The sequence below is a fragment of the Suricata suricatta genome, chromosome 8 (assembly GCF_006229205.1).
Source record: "Suricata suricatta isolate VVHF042 chromosome 8, meerkat_22Aug2017_6uvM2_HiC, whole genome shotgun sequence".
Classification (NCBI taxonomy): Eukaryota; Metazoa; Chordata; class Mammalia; order Carnivora; family Herpestidae; genus Suricata; species Suricata suricatta.
Window position 1 is genome coordinate 50,427,052 of NC_043707.1, and position 16,921 is coordinate 50,443,972.

The 16,921-nt window shown below is 51.2% G+C and overlaps 1 protein-coding gene across 2 annotated transcripts; it reads left to right on the plus strand.

Annotated features, from left to right (window-relative positions):
- The first annotated feature begins 1,334 nt into the window (after window positions 1–1,334).
- Window positions 1,335–16,600, plus strand: DENND2D (DENN domain containing 2D). 2 transcript variants are annotated; one of them, XM_029946468.1, is made up of 12 exons: window positions 1,335–2,180; window positions 2,787–2,962; window positions 3,779–3,891; window positions 4,597–4,666; window positions 5,376–5,453; window positions 6,447–6,587; window positions 7,617–7,765; window positions 11,466–11,643; window positions 14,606–14,647; window positions 15,062–15,146; window positions 15,450–15,689; window positions 16,113–16,600. In XM_029946468.1, the coding sequence occupies exons 1-12, from the start codon at window positions 1,811–1,813 to the stop codon at window positions 16,181–16,183; spliced, it is 1,713 nt and encodes a 570-aa protein (XP_029802328.1). In that variant the 5' UTR covers window positions 1,335–1,810; the 3' UTR covers window positions 16,184–16,600. The 2 variants fall into 2 exon arrangements, with proteins under 2 accessions (XP_029802328.1, XP_029802329.1); XM_029946469.1 differs by having other exon boundaries at window positions 6,510–6,587.
- Window positions 16,601–16,921: the final 321 nt, after the last annotated feature.

The following is a 16,921-nucleotide window of genomic DNA, read 5'->3' on the forward strand; positions in this document are numbered from 1 at the left end:
TTCCTGGTGGAGGAACAAGTGTAACCAGACTCCTGACTTCCCTAGAAAAGGGTGGCTCCCTCCTCAGCCTGAAAACTCAGGGTTGCAATGCAGTCATTCCAGGGCACCAGGGATTAAATGAGATAACCTATATTAATAGGGTAAATGTTTTCTATTTGGCTTTTCTCTTCTGTTATTAAACCTCTTTGAAAGGGAGTAGAAAGCAATCATTTTCTGGAGTTCTTGGGCTTCAGCCCAAAAGTCTGGTCATTTCTTTTGTTTGATTTTGTGAGTTTTGCTGTTCTCCTGGCTCTGCTGATAAAGCAGGAGGAAATGGGCTGAAAATGCAACCCAAAGGGTTCAGGGAAAGGCATAATTTCCTGAGGTTCTGGAATGGTCCGTGAAAAGATCTGGGTTCTCAAAAGACCTTTGCAAACAGGAGGCAGCCCACATTTGTGGGATGTGTGGTGTGTACTGTATCTAGAAGGCAGGAGCGTGGACATGGGGCTCTCATAATTCCTCCCCTCCCCTCCCCCCAGATTCTGTTAATAGCTCCTGAATAGCCTCTGACTTGTTCTGTGCCTCAGTTTCCCCTTCTGTATGAGGAAGATGCCTGTTCCTCAGGTGGTGAGGGCTGCCCAACAAGTCTGTGCAGGTTGTGAGTAAGGTGTGGTGCTGGTTCTGAGTGTTCTGGGTCATTGTCCTCTTCATAACAGCATCTGTCACATCCTTACTTACTGTGATTGGGGTTCTCCCCACAAGTCATATCTGGGCCCCTGAGTACTGACACAAATGCCGATCTGGAGCTCTGAAGAACAAGGCAGCTATGTCCCCTGTTCAAGCTACCCACTTGCTTCCAGAGGGCTGCTAATTCTTTGCTGGAGTGGCAGACACTGATACAAACCCTTTTGCTTCCTGGCTCCTCTTAGAGTCAGCTTTCTGACAAAAGTCCTTCTCTCTGACCCTAGGCATTTACTCATTTGTAGTTGACTTATTGTGATTCTTCTCTCTTCCCAGCCTCCTGACACAGCCTCTAGACACCACTAGAGCCCAAGGGCCGACCTGCTCTGTTTTTAGCTTGGCCAGAACTATTGACCTGGCTCAACCTCGAAAAAAGACTGAGCAGGAGTAGGGGTAGGGCAGAGATCACCCAGTTGCTTTCCACTGTCACTGAATGACCCTCAGGCTGCTGAGGCAACCAGTCCCCTACTGTAGTCCCGGGAGAATGTCCTGAGTCAGTGCTTCCTATTTGGGAAGAGGGATCCTTTGCTGAAGCCCTGGAACAGTTCCCGTGAGAGAAGTCAGACTTCGGATATATTGCAGGTGGGAGGTGGGGAGGGAGGGGATGGGTAAGAGATGCACCACTGTAAATCATCCTGAAGTATCAGGAACTCTCCAGCTCAGAGAGGGATTTGCTCACTATTCCACCTCCAGGAGAGGAGGCTTCTATCGATTTCCAGAACTCTCTCATGCTAGAATGTTTTTTTCCGTTTAGAGAATTAATGGGCCGAGTCTATTTATCTTAATCAAGGGAGGCAGTTGGTATGCTGGCTGTGGGGAATATTTGGTCCTGTGCTCTTGCTTGCAGTCCTGAAGTTTGGAAGGTCCCAAGTGCGGTAGTGGACCAAGTTGAGATGTGAAAGGTCAGGAGTCAAGGTTATGGGGACATAAGATCCCTGTCCCGGGGCTAGTGAGGTTCCAGTGCCTACAGCCTGATTCTGTTAGGAATTCCTCACTGTCCCAAGTTGTAAATAAACCTGTTGCACAATCCGCAGCCCAGAATTCAAAGCCCTTAGCCCAGAAAGCAGCTGGGCCTTGGAGGTGTTTGCTCATGACCTTTTCTCTCGCCACACCCTGGGGCTCTTGGGAGGAGCTGAGGTCTGAGCTGCAGTGCCAGGATGCTGCCTCTATCAGTGCGGGCGTTCTGCTGCCTTCCTGGGTCCCGTCACATCCTTCTTGCTCAGCCATTGGGTGCTCAGCATGGAAACTGCCGTCCCAGGTTGGGAAGGCAGCACATGGCCTGGCTTCATGGAGTTGTGGTTGGAGACCGAAGCGGCAGCCCCTCTCTCAGACTCTCTGTAGCCGGTCTGTAGGAGGAAAGGGAAGCGCTCCAATGCCCTGCAGGTTCGAGAAGATGGAAGGACAAGTGGGAGGCGGGATGCTCAGGCTGTTCCGCAACCGGCTGCCCCGACTCCGAGCAGGTCTGGACTGGATTGCCCACTTCCTGTTTTCTAGGGTGACCCTCTTCGATGGGGCTGTTTCTTCCTTGAAGTGCTTCTACCTTTTCTTACATGTAGAGTCTTTATAGTTTGACCTCCACCTGGTTCCCCATGTGACTAGACCAGAATACTTCCCCTACTGGGTTTTAGAGCTGGTCATGCCCCTCCTGGGGGAGGGGGAGGGTTATGCAGTCAGAGACACATGGCGCTGGGACCTGTTCTGATTTGGGTTCATGTCCACCTAGGGCTTAATGTTTCCGGTACTGCCCTGGGCACCCATGGGTGGGCACAGTCTCTGCCTCTGGGGCATAGGGCCTCCCAAGTGGCTCCCCAGTACCTTTCCTTGGCTTCCAAATCAGCGGCCTCTGTCCCCCTCTTGGCTTCCTGGTTTTCAAGTTTCCCAGGGCAGGCACAGAAATGGCCCAGTTTGCTCTGATCCCGTTCCAGGCCCTGAGGAATGGGGAAGGCTCCGGGGACCTTAACGTTAGCCTGGCAGCCCTGAGGCGCAGAAGTTGCCGGAGCCACACAGACTCCACCTGGAGTGTGGGCCTCGGAGATACCAAGTGGGGTCTGGTGTCTTGGTTTCAGGACCTCCCCAGGACAACCTGAGGGAAGCTGTCAAAGAACCAGAAAGGGCCCAGGAGCACAGTCTGTCCACCTTTGCTGGAGGGCAGCACTTCTTTGAATACCTCCTCGTGGTTTCCCTCAAAAAAAAGAGTTCAGGGCATGACTATGAGCCCACCATCACCTACCAATTTCCCAAGGTAAGGACCGAAGGAGTGGGTGGGGGAGACCGGATTTGGGTGTTTGAGAAGGGTTGGGGGTGGGGTGCCAGGGCTTGAGTCTAGCTCCGTGCTCCTGTTTCCTTCAGGCCCAGCGTTTCCTGTTATCACCCACAGAATCTAGGTCTGGCTTCTTTGTGAGGAACTGACCTAGGCTCCCTAGCCAGAAAACGAGGCTGGTTCTTCTGCCCTTTTTGGGGCCCCCTTGTTCTTCCAAATTCCATCCTTAGTCACCCTGCTCTGTAGAGAAGCTTACCTTCTGCCAGACCTCCTCGCAGGCACCCCCTCCCTGGGGTGGGGAGGAGAGGGTGGGGCGGGCACGCAGCTGGTGGGCAGGCTCAGCCTGTGGCCACAGCCCAAACACCAGGCTCCTTCTTGTCTGCTCCTGCACTGGGGGAAGGGGCAGGGGAAGGGCACCCTCATTAACCCTGCCAGTCCAGCAACTGAGCTAGCCACCTCTCCTCTCTAATGTGGTGGCTCTTTCACATGGCCCTTCCAGGAGGCTAGGCAGCTTCCAGGCCTTTCTGTTCTAAGTGAGGCCCCCTTCCTGCCTATGTGGATCCTTAGGACACTGATGTCTAACTCAGGCTCGTGTAGACTCAGCCTTGGGGTTGGTCGAACCCAGAATGAAGTCCCCGTGCAGAGGGACAGGCAGAGGCCTGCTTTGAGCCCCCATACCAGCAGGAGAACTTATTCTTAAACCGCTTTAGAGCCTCAAGAGAAGCCCGCCAGCCCTCAAGCCCTCTCCTCCTGCCCTTGCCCCCACGATTCACTGGACTCTTTCCCTGTTGCCTATAGCGAGAGAACCTTCTTCGGGGCCAGCAGGAGGAGGAGGAGCGGCTGCTCGGAGCCATCCCCTTGTTCTGCTTCCCAGATGGGAATGAGTGGGCACCACTCACTGAGTACCCCAGGTAATGGCTCGGGCCTGGGACAGAGGAATCTGGGACTGGGGGAGAAGGGACAAGTGTGAGACATGTGGGTCCTGTGGCTCCCTCACTCGGTGTGGACTCCGGTCCTCACTAGCTTCTCTCTTGACTGGGAGGGGCTGGAGTTAATCCACTTATCAACATCTCACCTGGAGTCCCCCAAGGCCAGGGATCTTAGTCAACTCGGTTAACCAGCCAGTCACCCCTGTCCAGAGAAGGACAAGGTTCTCTTACCTGCCCTGGGAATGAGAGTCGCCATGTTTTGACTGCTTCTGGAAGAAGCTGGACTTAGCAGAAGGCCCGTGGCTTCGACGAAGGCACTGTGGCAAAGTCCGTTTCAGCATCAGCCCTAGAATTTTATCTGCCCAAATTCAGATCTGGGCTTTACCACTATTGAGTTGAATGACCATGGATGAGAACCACGCTTGGGGCTGAAGTTCCTTTGTCTTTCAAGTGGGGATCATAATTGAACCTACCTCAAAGGGTTGTTTTGAGAATTAAATGAGGTGGTGCGTTTAGAGCTAGATGCCAACCAGCATGTAATAAATTACTGGTGTTATTATTACTCTCCGGATTAATCAGCAGCTCCCCTCTGCCCTCTTGACCCCCCTCAGCATCCCTCCAAGGCTGCCACCTTCCTGTTCTAGGGTCTAGTGAGCAAATGCAAACCATGTGTGTGCTCTTCTTCAGGGAGACCTTTTCCTTCGTCCTGACCAACGTGGATGGGAGCAGGAAGATTGGATACTGCAGGCGCCTCTTGGTCTGTGCTGCTCAGAACTGCCCCCTCCTCTCTGCAGCCCGCTCGGCTCCACAGCTGGGCTTGCTCGAGCTTCAGCTGCAAAAGCCAAGGCTCCCTGGCAGTGGTGGTTGCAGAGAGCGCACGGCCCAGCACCTGCTGCCATGTTAGTGCCCTCTGCAACCCTGCAGGAATGGGGACGCTTGCCCCTCCTTGTCCACCCAGGGGACCTTTGCTGGCCATGCTTTGGTCTCTGCTCTCCCCAAGCTTCCGATAGCTGCCCGATGCCCTCTCCACCCTCTGTACCCAGGCCTAGCTGCCTTGTACCACCCCGCCCCCCCCCCCGAACCTCCCAGAGCATAGATGGAGGTTTGGACAATGATTCTTGGGTCTCTGGAGGATTCCCTGAGTCACTTGCACAGTGCTGTCCTTCCTGGCCATTCCCTCATCTCTCCAGCACACTTGCTGCCTTTCTCTGTGGACACCACAGGGTGCTGGTGCTGACCATGGCAGAGCTTGGTCCCCTCAAGGTCATCTTCCTTTGACTTTGGTGGCTGTTCCTGCTGCCTGTGCCATACACAGGACCTCTACACGGCCAGACCCTCCTCCACCTGGCCCACCTTTCCCCAGGAGGCCCCCAGCCCCAGTCACCAGCCGTGTGCCCCTGCATCCCCAGTTGGGAGAAGCCCTGGGGAGGCTGTGGCACTGAAGGAGCCTGTCTGTCCCTCCCCAGCCTGCCGGCCGTGGCCCTCGCCTTCCCAAGGTTTACTGCATCATCAGCCGCATCGGCTGCTTCGGCCTGTTCTCCAAGGTAGAGGCGGAGCGGGATTCCTTGGGGCCTGTTTGTCCTGTTGAGCCTCTGGGTCGGCCTAGCTGCCTGACCCATCTGTGCTCCCTGCGTCTTCAGCTCTTTTCTCACAGCCAGGGTCAAACCTAGGCATTCTTGGGGAAGCTGAGGCAGAGAGGAGCTAGGGCTTGAGAAAACCGGGATTTCTCCCTTGCAGAGAGCCCATGCTCCCCCTCTGTTCGGGTAAGAAAGCAGCTGGAGCAGGACAGTGGGCAGAGCGCCAGGTTAGGAGGCGGGAGTTTTCTTTTCCTCATCTATTGAGTGCATGCAGTGACCCCGCAACTCCGCAGCTCAGGGCCTGCTGTGAGGCTCCAATGAAGTGACATGAGAAATGCGGAACACTGAACAAATATGAAGATGGTTGTTCTCCCCATGAGCCCTCTGGGGGAGAAGGCCTCTAGAACTTCTGCTGGAGCTAACCGCAGGGCCCGTACACCTGAGTCAGGCCTCAGAATGGAGGTGTCTTGGTGACCCGGAAAGAGCTTCAGTGTGCTCTCCCCCGCCGCAGGCCCTTCAGAGGGTGCAGGCAGGATGCTGGGAGCCTTACCAGGAATGTCCCCTGTGCTGGGTTCTCAGGGATGGGAGTCTGGCCTGGCCCTGGGGGTCTCCAGTGGAAGTCGGAGGGCAGAGTAACACCCAAGAGGCCCAGGCTTCTAGGCTCCCACTGCACCCAGCATCCCATGTCCCATGACCGGATGTGGTACCACGGTGTGTGGTGGTTGGCTCTGGGGAAGGCAGTTACATGGGTGCTAGGAAAAGGGAGGAATGGACTGGTAGGGAGAGGGTGAAAGGAAGAAGGCTACAGGCCTTGTGCAGGAGAGGAACTGGGCTCTGCCAGGAAAGCGGGGAGCCTAGAGGCTCCACGAGGGTTGGCTGGACTAGCGTGGGGTGGGAAGACGCGTGCATTGGGGTCTCTGCCGCGTCCCAGTTGCATCCCTTTGAGCCATTTCCTTGCAGATCCTGGATGAGGTGGAGAAGAGGCACCAGATATCCATGGCCGTCATTTACCCATTCATGCAGGGCCTCCGAGAGGCGCCCTTCCCTGCTCCTGGGAAGACTGTCACCCTCAAGAGCTTCATCCCCGACTCGGGCACTGAGGTGGGTTACCTCATGAGCACATGAGCCCTGGCTTCAGTGGTACCGCTCTCACGGTCCTGCCATCCCCCCTGCCCTCCCGGGTTAACACACACAGACTGAGCCACGCAGGGACTGGGGGGTCCCAACTTGAAGTATTGAGAAAGCTGAAAAATCAAACCCATATTTTCTGATCCTCCCAACCTGATGCTTACAGGGACCTACTTACTGTCCGAGCCACCAAGACTTGTATTTATAATAAATAAAACATGTAAGCTGAGGTCCCTGGTGCTAGAATGGACTGTGTCTTCCTGTGTGTGTGTCCAGTATCTCTGTCTTAGGGCTTCCATCTGTCTACTTCTTATCAACCATCCCCTCAGCTGTGTCCCCACCCATGCCCCATGGGGATGCTATTGCTGCAGGCACTAAGCTGCCTCTTCCAGTCCTTCCCCCTGGGACTTTGGAAGGTGGTGTGCCTCTCTGACCCTTGGCCTCACCACGTAAAAATGAAGGGAGGGGCTAGTCCTTTTCACGGTTTCCAAAAATAAGCATGGAATGCTTGCTCTACGCCAGGCCATGCAATTTTCTGGATACGACGTGATGAATACAATGAATGTGATTCCTGACCTCCTAGAGCTTAAAGCCTGGTTAGTGGAGGAGACAGACACTAAATAAGTAAAGACACAAATAAGTATATAATTTAAAGTGATGAAAGGAGAGAAACCGGATGCTACGTGAGAAAATGATGGGAACACACGGCGAATTAGGAGGGCCTCTGAGCTGCAGGGAGGAGGAGACGAGGAGAAGGGTGACTTGGCCTGTGAGGATGCTCAGGCAGGAAGAGGGGGCTGGAGGGATCCATGGGCCAGGCCAGGGATGGGGTCAGCATGACCCTCAGAGCTAAGGGAAACCACAGAAGGGCTTCCAGAAGGGGAGAGGCGGGATCAGATGTGTTCCAGCTGGAAGAATGGAGGGGAGGCTGGTGGACACCCAGCGTTCGGGGGTCTACAAGTTTTCAATGTGGTGACACCTCTCTCCTCGGCTCCCCTGCAGTTTATCTCCCTGACTCGGCCCTTGGACTCCCACCTAGAACACGTGGATTTTAGTTCTCTGTTGCGCTGTCTCCGTTTTGAGCAGATCCTTCAGATCTTTGCCTCTGCAGTGCTGGAAAGAAGAATCATCTTCCTGGCGGAAGATCTCAGGTGGGTCCAGCCGCTGGGCCACTTCCCAGGGTGGACTGGCTTCCCTGGGTTCAGGGGACAGACCGGAGAGTTCTCTAAGGGAATCAGGCTGTAGGACCAACACACCCACCCTCCTGCCTCCAGGTCTGATTTTGCACTTGGCCTTGTAGAGATACAGCTGTTGCAATTCCCTTGCTTCTGTCTCTAAATTTGATTGTTGCCTAAGCCCGAAGAAAGATCCAGATTTAGCTCTGAACCAGGCATGAAGTGTTCCTGGGACAGCCCAGGCAGAGACCAGTCAGGGTGGGTACAGATGTGACTGAGGTAGGGAGGGTGGGCCCAGGGCAGGGGAAGAATGGATATATTGGTATGGAGGTCAAAAGCCAATCATCCTTTTTTTTTTAAGTTTATTTATTTGAGAGAGAGTGAGAGTGGGCATGCAAGCAGGGGAGGGGCAGAGAGAGGGAGAGCGAGAATCCCAAGTAGGCTCCATGCTGTCAGTGATTAGCCCGACATGGCACTCAATCCCACGAACTGTGGGATCATGACTGAAATCAAAAGTCAGACACTCAACCAGTTGAGCCACCACGGCACCCCAAGCCCATCATCCTTAATGCCAAACACATCTCATCTATCCATTTGTTCACTCATTCAGCAAACATTTACTGTGTATCAGCTGTCTGCCAGATGCCAAAAGTCAGGAAGATACAAACAAGACACGGTCTTTGACCCCAGGAGATGTAGGGTTCTATAGTGGTTGAATGCACAGGTGTTGAAATCAGCAGGTCAAGGTTCAAGTCCAATACATTCTTCTACCTTTACCTGTGTGCTTTCCCTTATGGTAGTTTCTTAAATTCTTAAAGCTGTAGTCTCCTTATCTGTAAAATCACAATAAAGAATTGTACCGACCTGATAAGCTTGTGTTGAGGATTAAATGAAACACTGCACAGTAGGGACCTACCACCCTGACAGGCAGGATCTGTAAGAGCTTTTTATTTTATTTTACTCTCTTTGTTTTTATTTTTTAATTATTATGTTTATTAAGCATAGTTTACACACAGCATTACATTAATTTCAGGTGTACAACATATCAATTCAATGATTTTATACTTTATTCAGTGCCTACCAAGATAGCTAGTCATGTCAGTCATCCTGCAACATTATTATAATACTGTAGACTCTATTTCCTAATCTGTCTTTTTTGTCTCCATGATTTATTTTTATAACTAGAAGTTTGTACCTCTTAATTCCCTTCACTTATTTTGCCCATCCTCCCTCCCACCTCTGCTCTGGCAACTACCAGTTCATTCCCTGTATCTGTGAGTCTGTGTCTGCTTCTGTTTATTTTGTTTTTTAGATTCACATAGAAGCAAAATCACATGGTATTTGTCTTTCTCTGTCTGACCTATTTCACTTAGCATAATACAAGGTCTAGGTCCATCCATGCTGGTATGAAACTGCAAGATTTCATTGTTTTCCTCTGGCTCAGTAATATTCCTTTGTGTATGTGTATTTATCAAATCTTCTTTATCCATTCGCCAATTGATGGACACTTAGGTTGTTTTCATATCTTAGCTATTGTAAAATAGTGCTGCAATAAACATAAGGGTGCATATAGCTTTTCACATTAGTGTTTTTTTTTTCCTTGGATAGACACCCAGCAGAATTATTGGGTTGTATGGTATTTTGGTTTTTAACTTTTGGAGGGACTTCCATACTGTTTTCCACAGTAGCTGTGTCAATTTACATCCCCACCAACGGTGAGGGAGGGTTCTCTTTTCTCCACATCCTCTCCAATACTTGCCATTTCTTGTGTTCTTGATATAAGCCATTCTGACTAGTATGAGGTTGTATCTCATTGTGGTTTTAATTTGCATTTTCCTAACAATTAGTGGTGCCGAGGATCTTCTCGTGTGTCTGTTGGCCATCTGTATGTCTTCTTTAGGAAAATGTCTATTTAGATCCTCTGCCCATTTTTAAATCACATATTGATGATGATGATGATGGTGACAATGATAATGATTTTTGGTGTTGAGTTGTATGAGTTCATTATATATTTTAGATATTAACCTTTTCCCATGCAGTAGGTTGCCTTTTCATTTTGTTCATGGTTTCCCTTCTGTGCAAAAGCTAGCTGTTATCCTTAATAATAAGTTCACAGTTGAATATATCCCTATGCATAGTCAAAGAAGGGTGTCTTGGTGTCTTGGTCTCTGCCTCTTAGGGGCCTCAAGTCTGAGAATGAAATGGGGAGACATATGATAGAAGAGGAGGAAAATATCATTAAACAGAAAGAGGCTGACCTTCTATTCATGTCTGGGGAGGGAGAAACTGGGCTGACCACCCTGGTTCTGGCTTTTAGGGAAGAAGAAGAAAAGGATGTTAGAGACTCAAATGTTTGGCCAGAGGGTCCGGTAAACATCATGGGTGTTAGAGGAGAGGAAGCGTGGGCAGGCAGTGAGGTCTCTGGGTTGAACATTCTATAAAAATCAGTGATAACCAAAAAGGCACACTAGTTATAGGCAAAATCCTCGAGGGAAGTGGTGTCATCTTTTGCTCTGGAAATAGTGTTCCCACTTTCAAGCCTGCAGAAAAATGAGAAGTTTCTGTTGTGGCTGGAGCTGGGCTTCCTGCCTTTCCCACTGAGATCGGGGTTTAGGAAGTGAAGGTGACTCCAGGTGCCCGCTGGCCTGGACATGGGCCAAGGCAGGCAGGACTTGCCTCTCAGGTGCTCACCTTCTCCAGGGAGGTCCCCCTGCTGCCCCAACTTGTCAGACCTTTGAAGCACAGGCAGGGAGGGGACTTCCAGTCAGCCTAAGCCTGGCTAGAGCCTCAGGGACTCAATTTCCGTGACTCAGGAAGTGCAAGCTCTATACCAAGAACTGAAACAGGGTTCCCGTATCTGTGTTTTGATTGGCCTTGGTCTGGGTGTTGTTTGGAGAAATGAAGAGGCAGGAAGAAGCTGAGGAGAGGAGAGGACAGAGAGCTGGGCCATGTGTGTGTTGGGGGGTGGGGTGGGGAGTTGGCCTGAGCTGTGACGGAGGCAGCAGCCATTCGGGGGGAATGCTTCATTGGAAGGGTGGAGGGGCCACCTCCGTGGGACTTTCCTGGTAGGAATTGCCAGGCAAAGGTTCCTGGAATCTAGGAATTTCCCAAGCTTGCTCTGACTCTAACCTGTTGACTTTAAATAACCTCCAGTGGCCAGAGGGAGTCGTGAGAGGTAAAGACTATGTATGGGTGAGAGTGGATAGCCACAAGGAGGAAATAAGGCTTCGCCTCGCTGCCGTGCCTCACTGTTTACGTTTGTCTTCCTAACTACACTGTGAGTTTGTTCAGCAGGGTCAGTGCCTTGTACTTCCTGGTGTCCACATCCTTAGCGCAGTGGTGAGCATATAGAAGGGCACACTCAGTAATCTGCTGCAGTGAAGGCATTTCCTCTTCCCTCCTCTTTGGAACCACTAGTGTTTTTGTGCAGTGGGGAGAGGGAGGACTAACTGGGTGGGAACAGAAGGGTCAGATAGAAGTGCCTCAGGCACTCCTGGTTTCCATTCCTGCCTTCCTTCCCCCCCCCCCCCCCCCCAGCTATCAGGAGTCACAAGCTCTGCCAGCAGCCCAACTCCTAGACTTGTGCCCGCTGTCGGTGGGGGCCTTGGGGGAGGCGCTTAACGGCGGATGCACAGGGAGGTCCCTCTGACTCGTGTTCTCTGTGCCCTGTCCCCAGCACCCTGTCTCAGTGCATCCACGCTGCTGCCGCGCTGCTCTACCCCTTCAACTGGGCGCACACCTACATCCCTGTTGTTCCCGAGAGCCTTTTGGACACTGTCTGCTGCCCCACTCCCTTCATGGTCGGAGTCCAAATGCGCTTTCGGCAGCAGGTTTTGGATAGCCCCATGGAAGAGGTATGGTGCAGAGAGAGGAGGGCTTCATGTGGGGCCGGGCACACCTGGGTTGGCACCTGGGCTCCGCCACTAACAGCTATGTGACTTGGAGCAAGTTGCTTAACCTCTTTAATCCTGAGCTTTTTATCTGCAAAAAGTGTTCTAATGCTAGAGATCCTAAGGGGAAATAACCTGGAAGAAAGCTCATAGCCTGGTGCCTAATCCAGAGTCGAAGCTGCTTTTTCCTCCTGAACGATTTCCTTTTGGACCTAAGGGGCAGCTTGTTCATGGGTCATCCAGCTGTCCTAGGTCGGTTAGTGCCAAAGGGCAGGCTCTGGGGTGTCCCATCGCTCATCTGAATGGACAGCCCAGCTGGTCTATGCAATACCACACCCCACTAGAATTCATTCACATTCCTTACAAGTGAGCTAACATAGCCCTCCGGCAAACTATGAGCCTTGATAAATGCAGATTTTTGCAGCAAGAATTACCTTCCTTTTTTTTTATGTTTACTTATTTATTTTGAGAGAGAGAGAAAGAGAAAGCATGTGTACATGAGCAGGGGAGGTGCAGAGAGCACGGATCCCAAGCACACTCCACGCTGTTAGTGCAGAGCCCGACACAGGGCTTGAACTCACAAACTGTGAGATCATGACCTGAACTGAAATCAAGAGGCGGACACTTAACCGACTGAGCCACCTAGGTGCGCCACAAGAGTTCTTTGAGTAACTCAGAGCTCACTTGGTTCATGAGAATATAGGTCCAGATCCCCCTTGATTTTGTCAGCTTCTTATTTCTTGGCAGACACACCAGAGGGCTCTGTGGTGAAAACAGGTACTGGTACCATAACACTATCTCCAGTGTTGGAAGAACAACTCCAAGCATGTGCTCTGCATGTTCCCAAGATTGCACGTTACTATAATCTCAGCTACAGAGAGTTACTTAGGAATGTCTACACTGGCTAACCATTGACTTCTGTGTAAAGGGCTGACCAAGGGAAGAGGTGAGATCTAGTAGGAAGTTACTAAAGAGGCAGGCACCATCCCGAGTGGGAAGATTTCCCCCATTTACATAAGAAATAATGGAGGTCCAGAGAATGCAGTTGACTTATTCGAGGCCACATGGGCAGTGATGGAACCTAGCACAGACAGAACCAAAGCCCTTCTCCTACAAAGTGTTGCTGGGAAGTAAAGAAGTCTGCTGCTACGCTTCTTAACTTCCCTGGCTTTTCCAGCCCTCTTTGTAAGTGCTGAGTAGACAGGCCTTTTGGAGGAGGCTTTGCCGTGTGACTAACTGGGTCAGAGTATTAGCCCCATGTTTAGCAATGACTTAAAATGTCCCAATCCTAGGGGTTATGAAACTTGCTGACACTGCAGGCACAGCTCCTCCCCCGACAGCCAGGCAGGAAGACACCCCAAGGCCTCCTGTGCAAGAGCCTTGGCTGGTTTTAGTCCTCAGCTGGTGCTCTGTGAAAGGGCAGGGGCTGAAGAAGGGGGAGGGCCAGGGCCGCTGTGTCTGTGGGGGGATTCTCTGACCACCCACCTAGCCCCTTTGGAAGGGATTATTCAACAGACTGTAATATAGGAAATACTAGAAAGATTTTGGGGAACAACTACACAAAATGTATTCATGCATACTCTTAGCTCCCTGAAGTGAACCACCACTTGTGGTGGTGACTTGTGAGCCTAGGTAGTCACATGATTTCAGGCCTGGACTAGGTCGTTTTCTCCCCTGATGATGGGTATTTACAGTGCCCACTCTGTCTTGTGGCAAACTTCCCGGTCCCTCTTTCCTTTTATTTGGAAGAACGGAGCATAGAAGGATCATTCACCATATTGGCAAGACCAAGAGTCCAAACCTCACAGGGGGGCCCAGCAGGCCTTTCAATGACCCACCCAGGCTTCGGATCATGGCAAACACTCGAACGCATGCCCCGTCTAAAAGCGGCAGCTGCACTCAGTTCCATCTGAACATGGCCCTTTAGAAACGTGGACCAACCAGTTTTAGAGTTCCTGACTTTTCAGGAGCCCTAAAACCAAACTTTATGTGAATTTTTCCATTTTAAATATTGGAAACCAATTCAATTGTCTAGACATACTCTGAGGATCAAGAAAACAGGTCAGCAGGTTAGAATCCAACTAGCAGGATGCCAATTTGTAACCTCTGGTGTGGACTGAGGGCCCTGAGGACAGGGAGGGAGCGGTGCCGGAACTCAAGTGCCCGCTCTGAGCTGCCTCCCCTGCGCCTGGCAGACAGACACAGGTCTCCGCACCAACTCTCCGTCCCTGTTCCTGGTGCCCCTGGGCTCATTTCCTTCTCCTCCCATTTCCCATGGGAAGGCCCAGAGTTCCCGGAGTTTTTAAAATAGGATTCCAGGCGATCGACACTAAGTTGTTGCAAGCATCGAAAGATCAAAAGCCGTCCACAGCCTCCTAAATCTGACCAGAGGGCAGGAAGTTGAAGGAGGGTGGTGGGGAGAGGGATACAGAACCTAGGATCCATCTAGGCTTGGAAATCACTTCTACTAGTTGTTTGACCTCAGACAACTTTATTGTTTGTTTCCTCATCTGTAAAATGGGGATAGTGCCTGCCTGTACAGGACCGTGGGGAGAATTAACTGAGAGAAGATGTGCAAAGCCCGAGTGTGCTGTGTGCTAAATGTTCCATATCTAGAAGCCGCCACTGCTATCCGTGTCTGATTAAGAGTGACTGGCTGTGATTTCCCCATGTTGTATTCCCTCTTAGCTTAGCACTCCTCCTCACCCACCTCCTACACCCTCATGCCTTTTCCCCAGGAAGGGAACTGGGGTTCCCAAGGAGAGGAAGGGTGAGAAAGGAGGGTTTCAGGCAGGAAGAGAATTGCAGTTGTTGATCTTGTTGCCTCTTGGGCTGACAGGTGTGGCCACAGGCAGAAATGGAGATGGTAAGTGCCCCTGGGGTCTCTGATGGGCAGATGGGAAACCATTTGTTCCGTTTATTTCAGGTCCTCTTGGTGAATCTTTGTGAAGGAACCTTCCTAATGTCAGTAAGTGTCTGGGCCCTGACCCCCTGCAGACCCACCACCTAGGCCTATCACACCCATCTCTCCTGTGCGGCACCTCCTTCCGCATACTTGAAGTGCTTTTGTTGGGGGAGAAACCACGCTAAGACCATTCTCAAGGAGCCCGTGGCAAACATGCAGATGGCTTCCCTATGAGGCGATCAGTGTGGTGGTTTCTGGAGCAGGGATGTAAAACCTGGTACCACAGAGATATAGAGACTTGCTAATGTCTACAGACTGAAGACCAAGAGGCAGTTCTGTTGTTTTTCTTCTACATGGCCAGTTCTTTGGGGGTAGAGTTGGGTATAGAATTCACACCCTCCTCACGTCATCTGCCAATACACCTCCTGTGAAGACTGCCTCCCTGACAGCTTGACATCTGACTCTATTCTCTCCTAGGTTGGTGATGAAAAAGATATCCTACCACCCAAGCTTCAGGATGACATCTTAGACTCTCTTGATCAGGGGACCAGTGAGTCCCAGAGTAAGTCCTGGGTCCTCCTTATTTGAGTTTCTCCACAGAGCCTGAGGGCAGGATTCCCAACCATCCCTGCCCAGCCTAAAAATGGACTCACTAAGCAGTCCTGGGCCAGTCCCAGGTGCCTAGATTCTAGGGCAAGTCTGAGTGTAAGATGTTATTCTTTCTAAGAAGTAGAGAATCCATACCTAATCTATTATTTTAATCAGTAATTATGAGGCCTACCCTGGCCACTTCCCCGCAGTGAAAGCCACCTGGAGGCACGAGTGGGTGATTCTTCTGAGACAGCCTCTTGTATATCTCCAACAGCTTCAGAACAGCTCAATGAGCATGTTTCGGGCCCATTTGTGCAGTTCTTTGTCAAGACCGTGGGCCATTATGCTTCCTACATCAAGAGGGAGGCAAATGGGCAAGGCTGCTTCCAAGAACGGGCCTTCTACAAGGCTCTGAACTCCAAGACCAACCGCCGATTCGTGAAGAAGTTTGTGAAGACACAGCTCTTCTCCCTTTTCATCCAGGAAGCTGAGAAGAGCAAAAGCCCTCCTGCAGGTATGGGGTGGCAGCCCCTTTCACTCCAGGCCCGGAGGGGGTCACTGCCTCCAAGTCAGGTGTAGCCCTAGGATGAGCAGCATGGTCTCTAGAAGCCCACAAAATAAGATGCAGTCTTGTCAGTGGGGTTGGAACAAAATAACTTGAAGCCTCAGAAAATGCCTCCAGGCATCCATTTTGTAGGAGTTGCTCTTTGTTTTAATCTGGAGCTAATTTCTACTACTTATTGTATTTGTAGCCCCAGTTTGGGGCCAAATTGAATACCTGGATCTCCAGAAGCCTGTGAGAACATGGGAATCCTGGCAGGAATGTGGGTGTGGTGGGGGAGGAGACAGAGAGGGTACATCTGATCCACACTCCTGAGCTCGTCATTGTCCACCTGGCCAGATTCTATGCCTCTAACACCTGTATCTGAACCCACAGGCTACTTCCAACAGAAGATACTTGAATACGAGGAACACAAGAAACAGAAGAAATCAAGGGAAAGACTGTGAAGTAAGAGCTGTGGTCAACAGGGTGGCCTGGTCTCACAGGTCAGTTTTGGACTTTGGCCCCTGCCAGCACGGTGGGATCAGCAAAGCTTGCAGCTTCCGGAGTCTTGGTAACCAGGTCTGGCTTCAAGCTGGTGTTTTGAGTTTGAGATCCATGGAATCAGCTTTCTCAGGACTGTGGAAGGCTGACCTCTGTGCTCACGGAGCTGGGCTCAAAGCTGCATTTTCTGTGCAGGTGACACAGAACCATAGACAGTAGCACAGGTGTTGTGGAGACTTAGTAGTTGCTGTGAATGCCTTCTTCCAGGAACCACTATTACAAAACGGGGAAAGCACTTGTGGTCCAAAGACTCAATCCCTACACATAAAAAAGAGGTCTGTGGACATATGAAGATAAGAATAAAGAAAATCTTCTTGCTATTTATGTGTTATCTTTGGCTTCCACTCTGGGGGAAGAGCTAGGAGCACAAGGCAAAAGATAGGAGAATAAACTGCACTGGGCGTGGAAGACCTGGCCAATGTGGCCCAGAACCTAGGGGCTGTGTTTGGAGGGGGGAACTAAGGCGTCAGCTGCTCCATTTCTAACAGGAAGGGTGGGGCAACAACACTGGGACAGGGCAGCAGTTCTTGGGTCTCATCGGGTGTGCCTTCCAGAAGGCACGGGAGTATTTGCATTGTGGGACAACTTGAGGGTAGGAAATCTCAGTTCCCAGAAGCCGGTGAAGAGCTCTACATTATTCC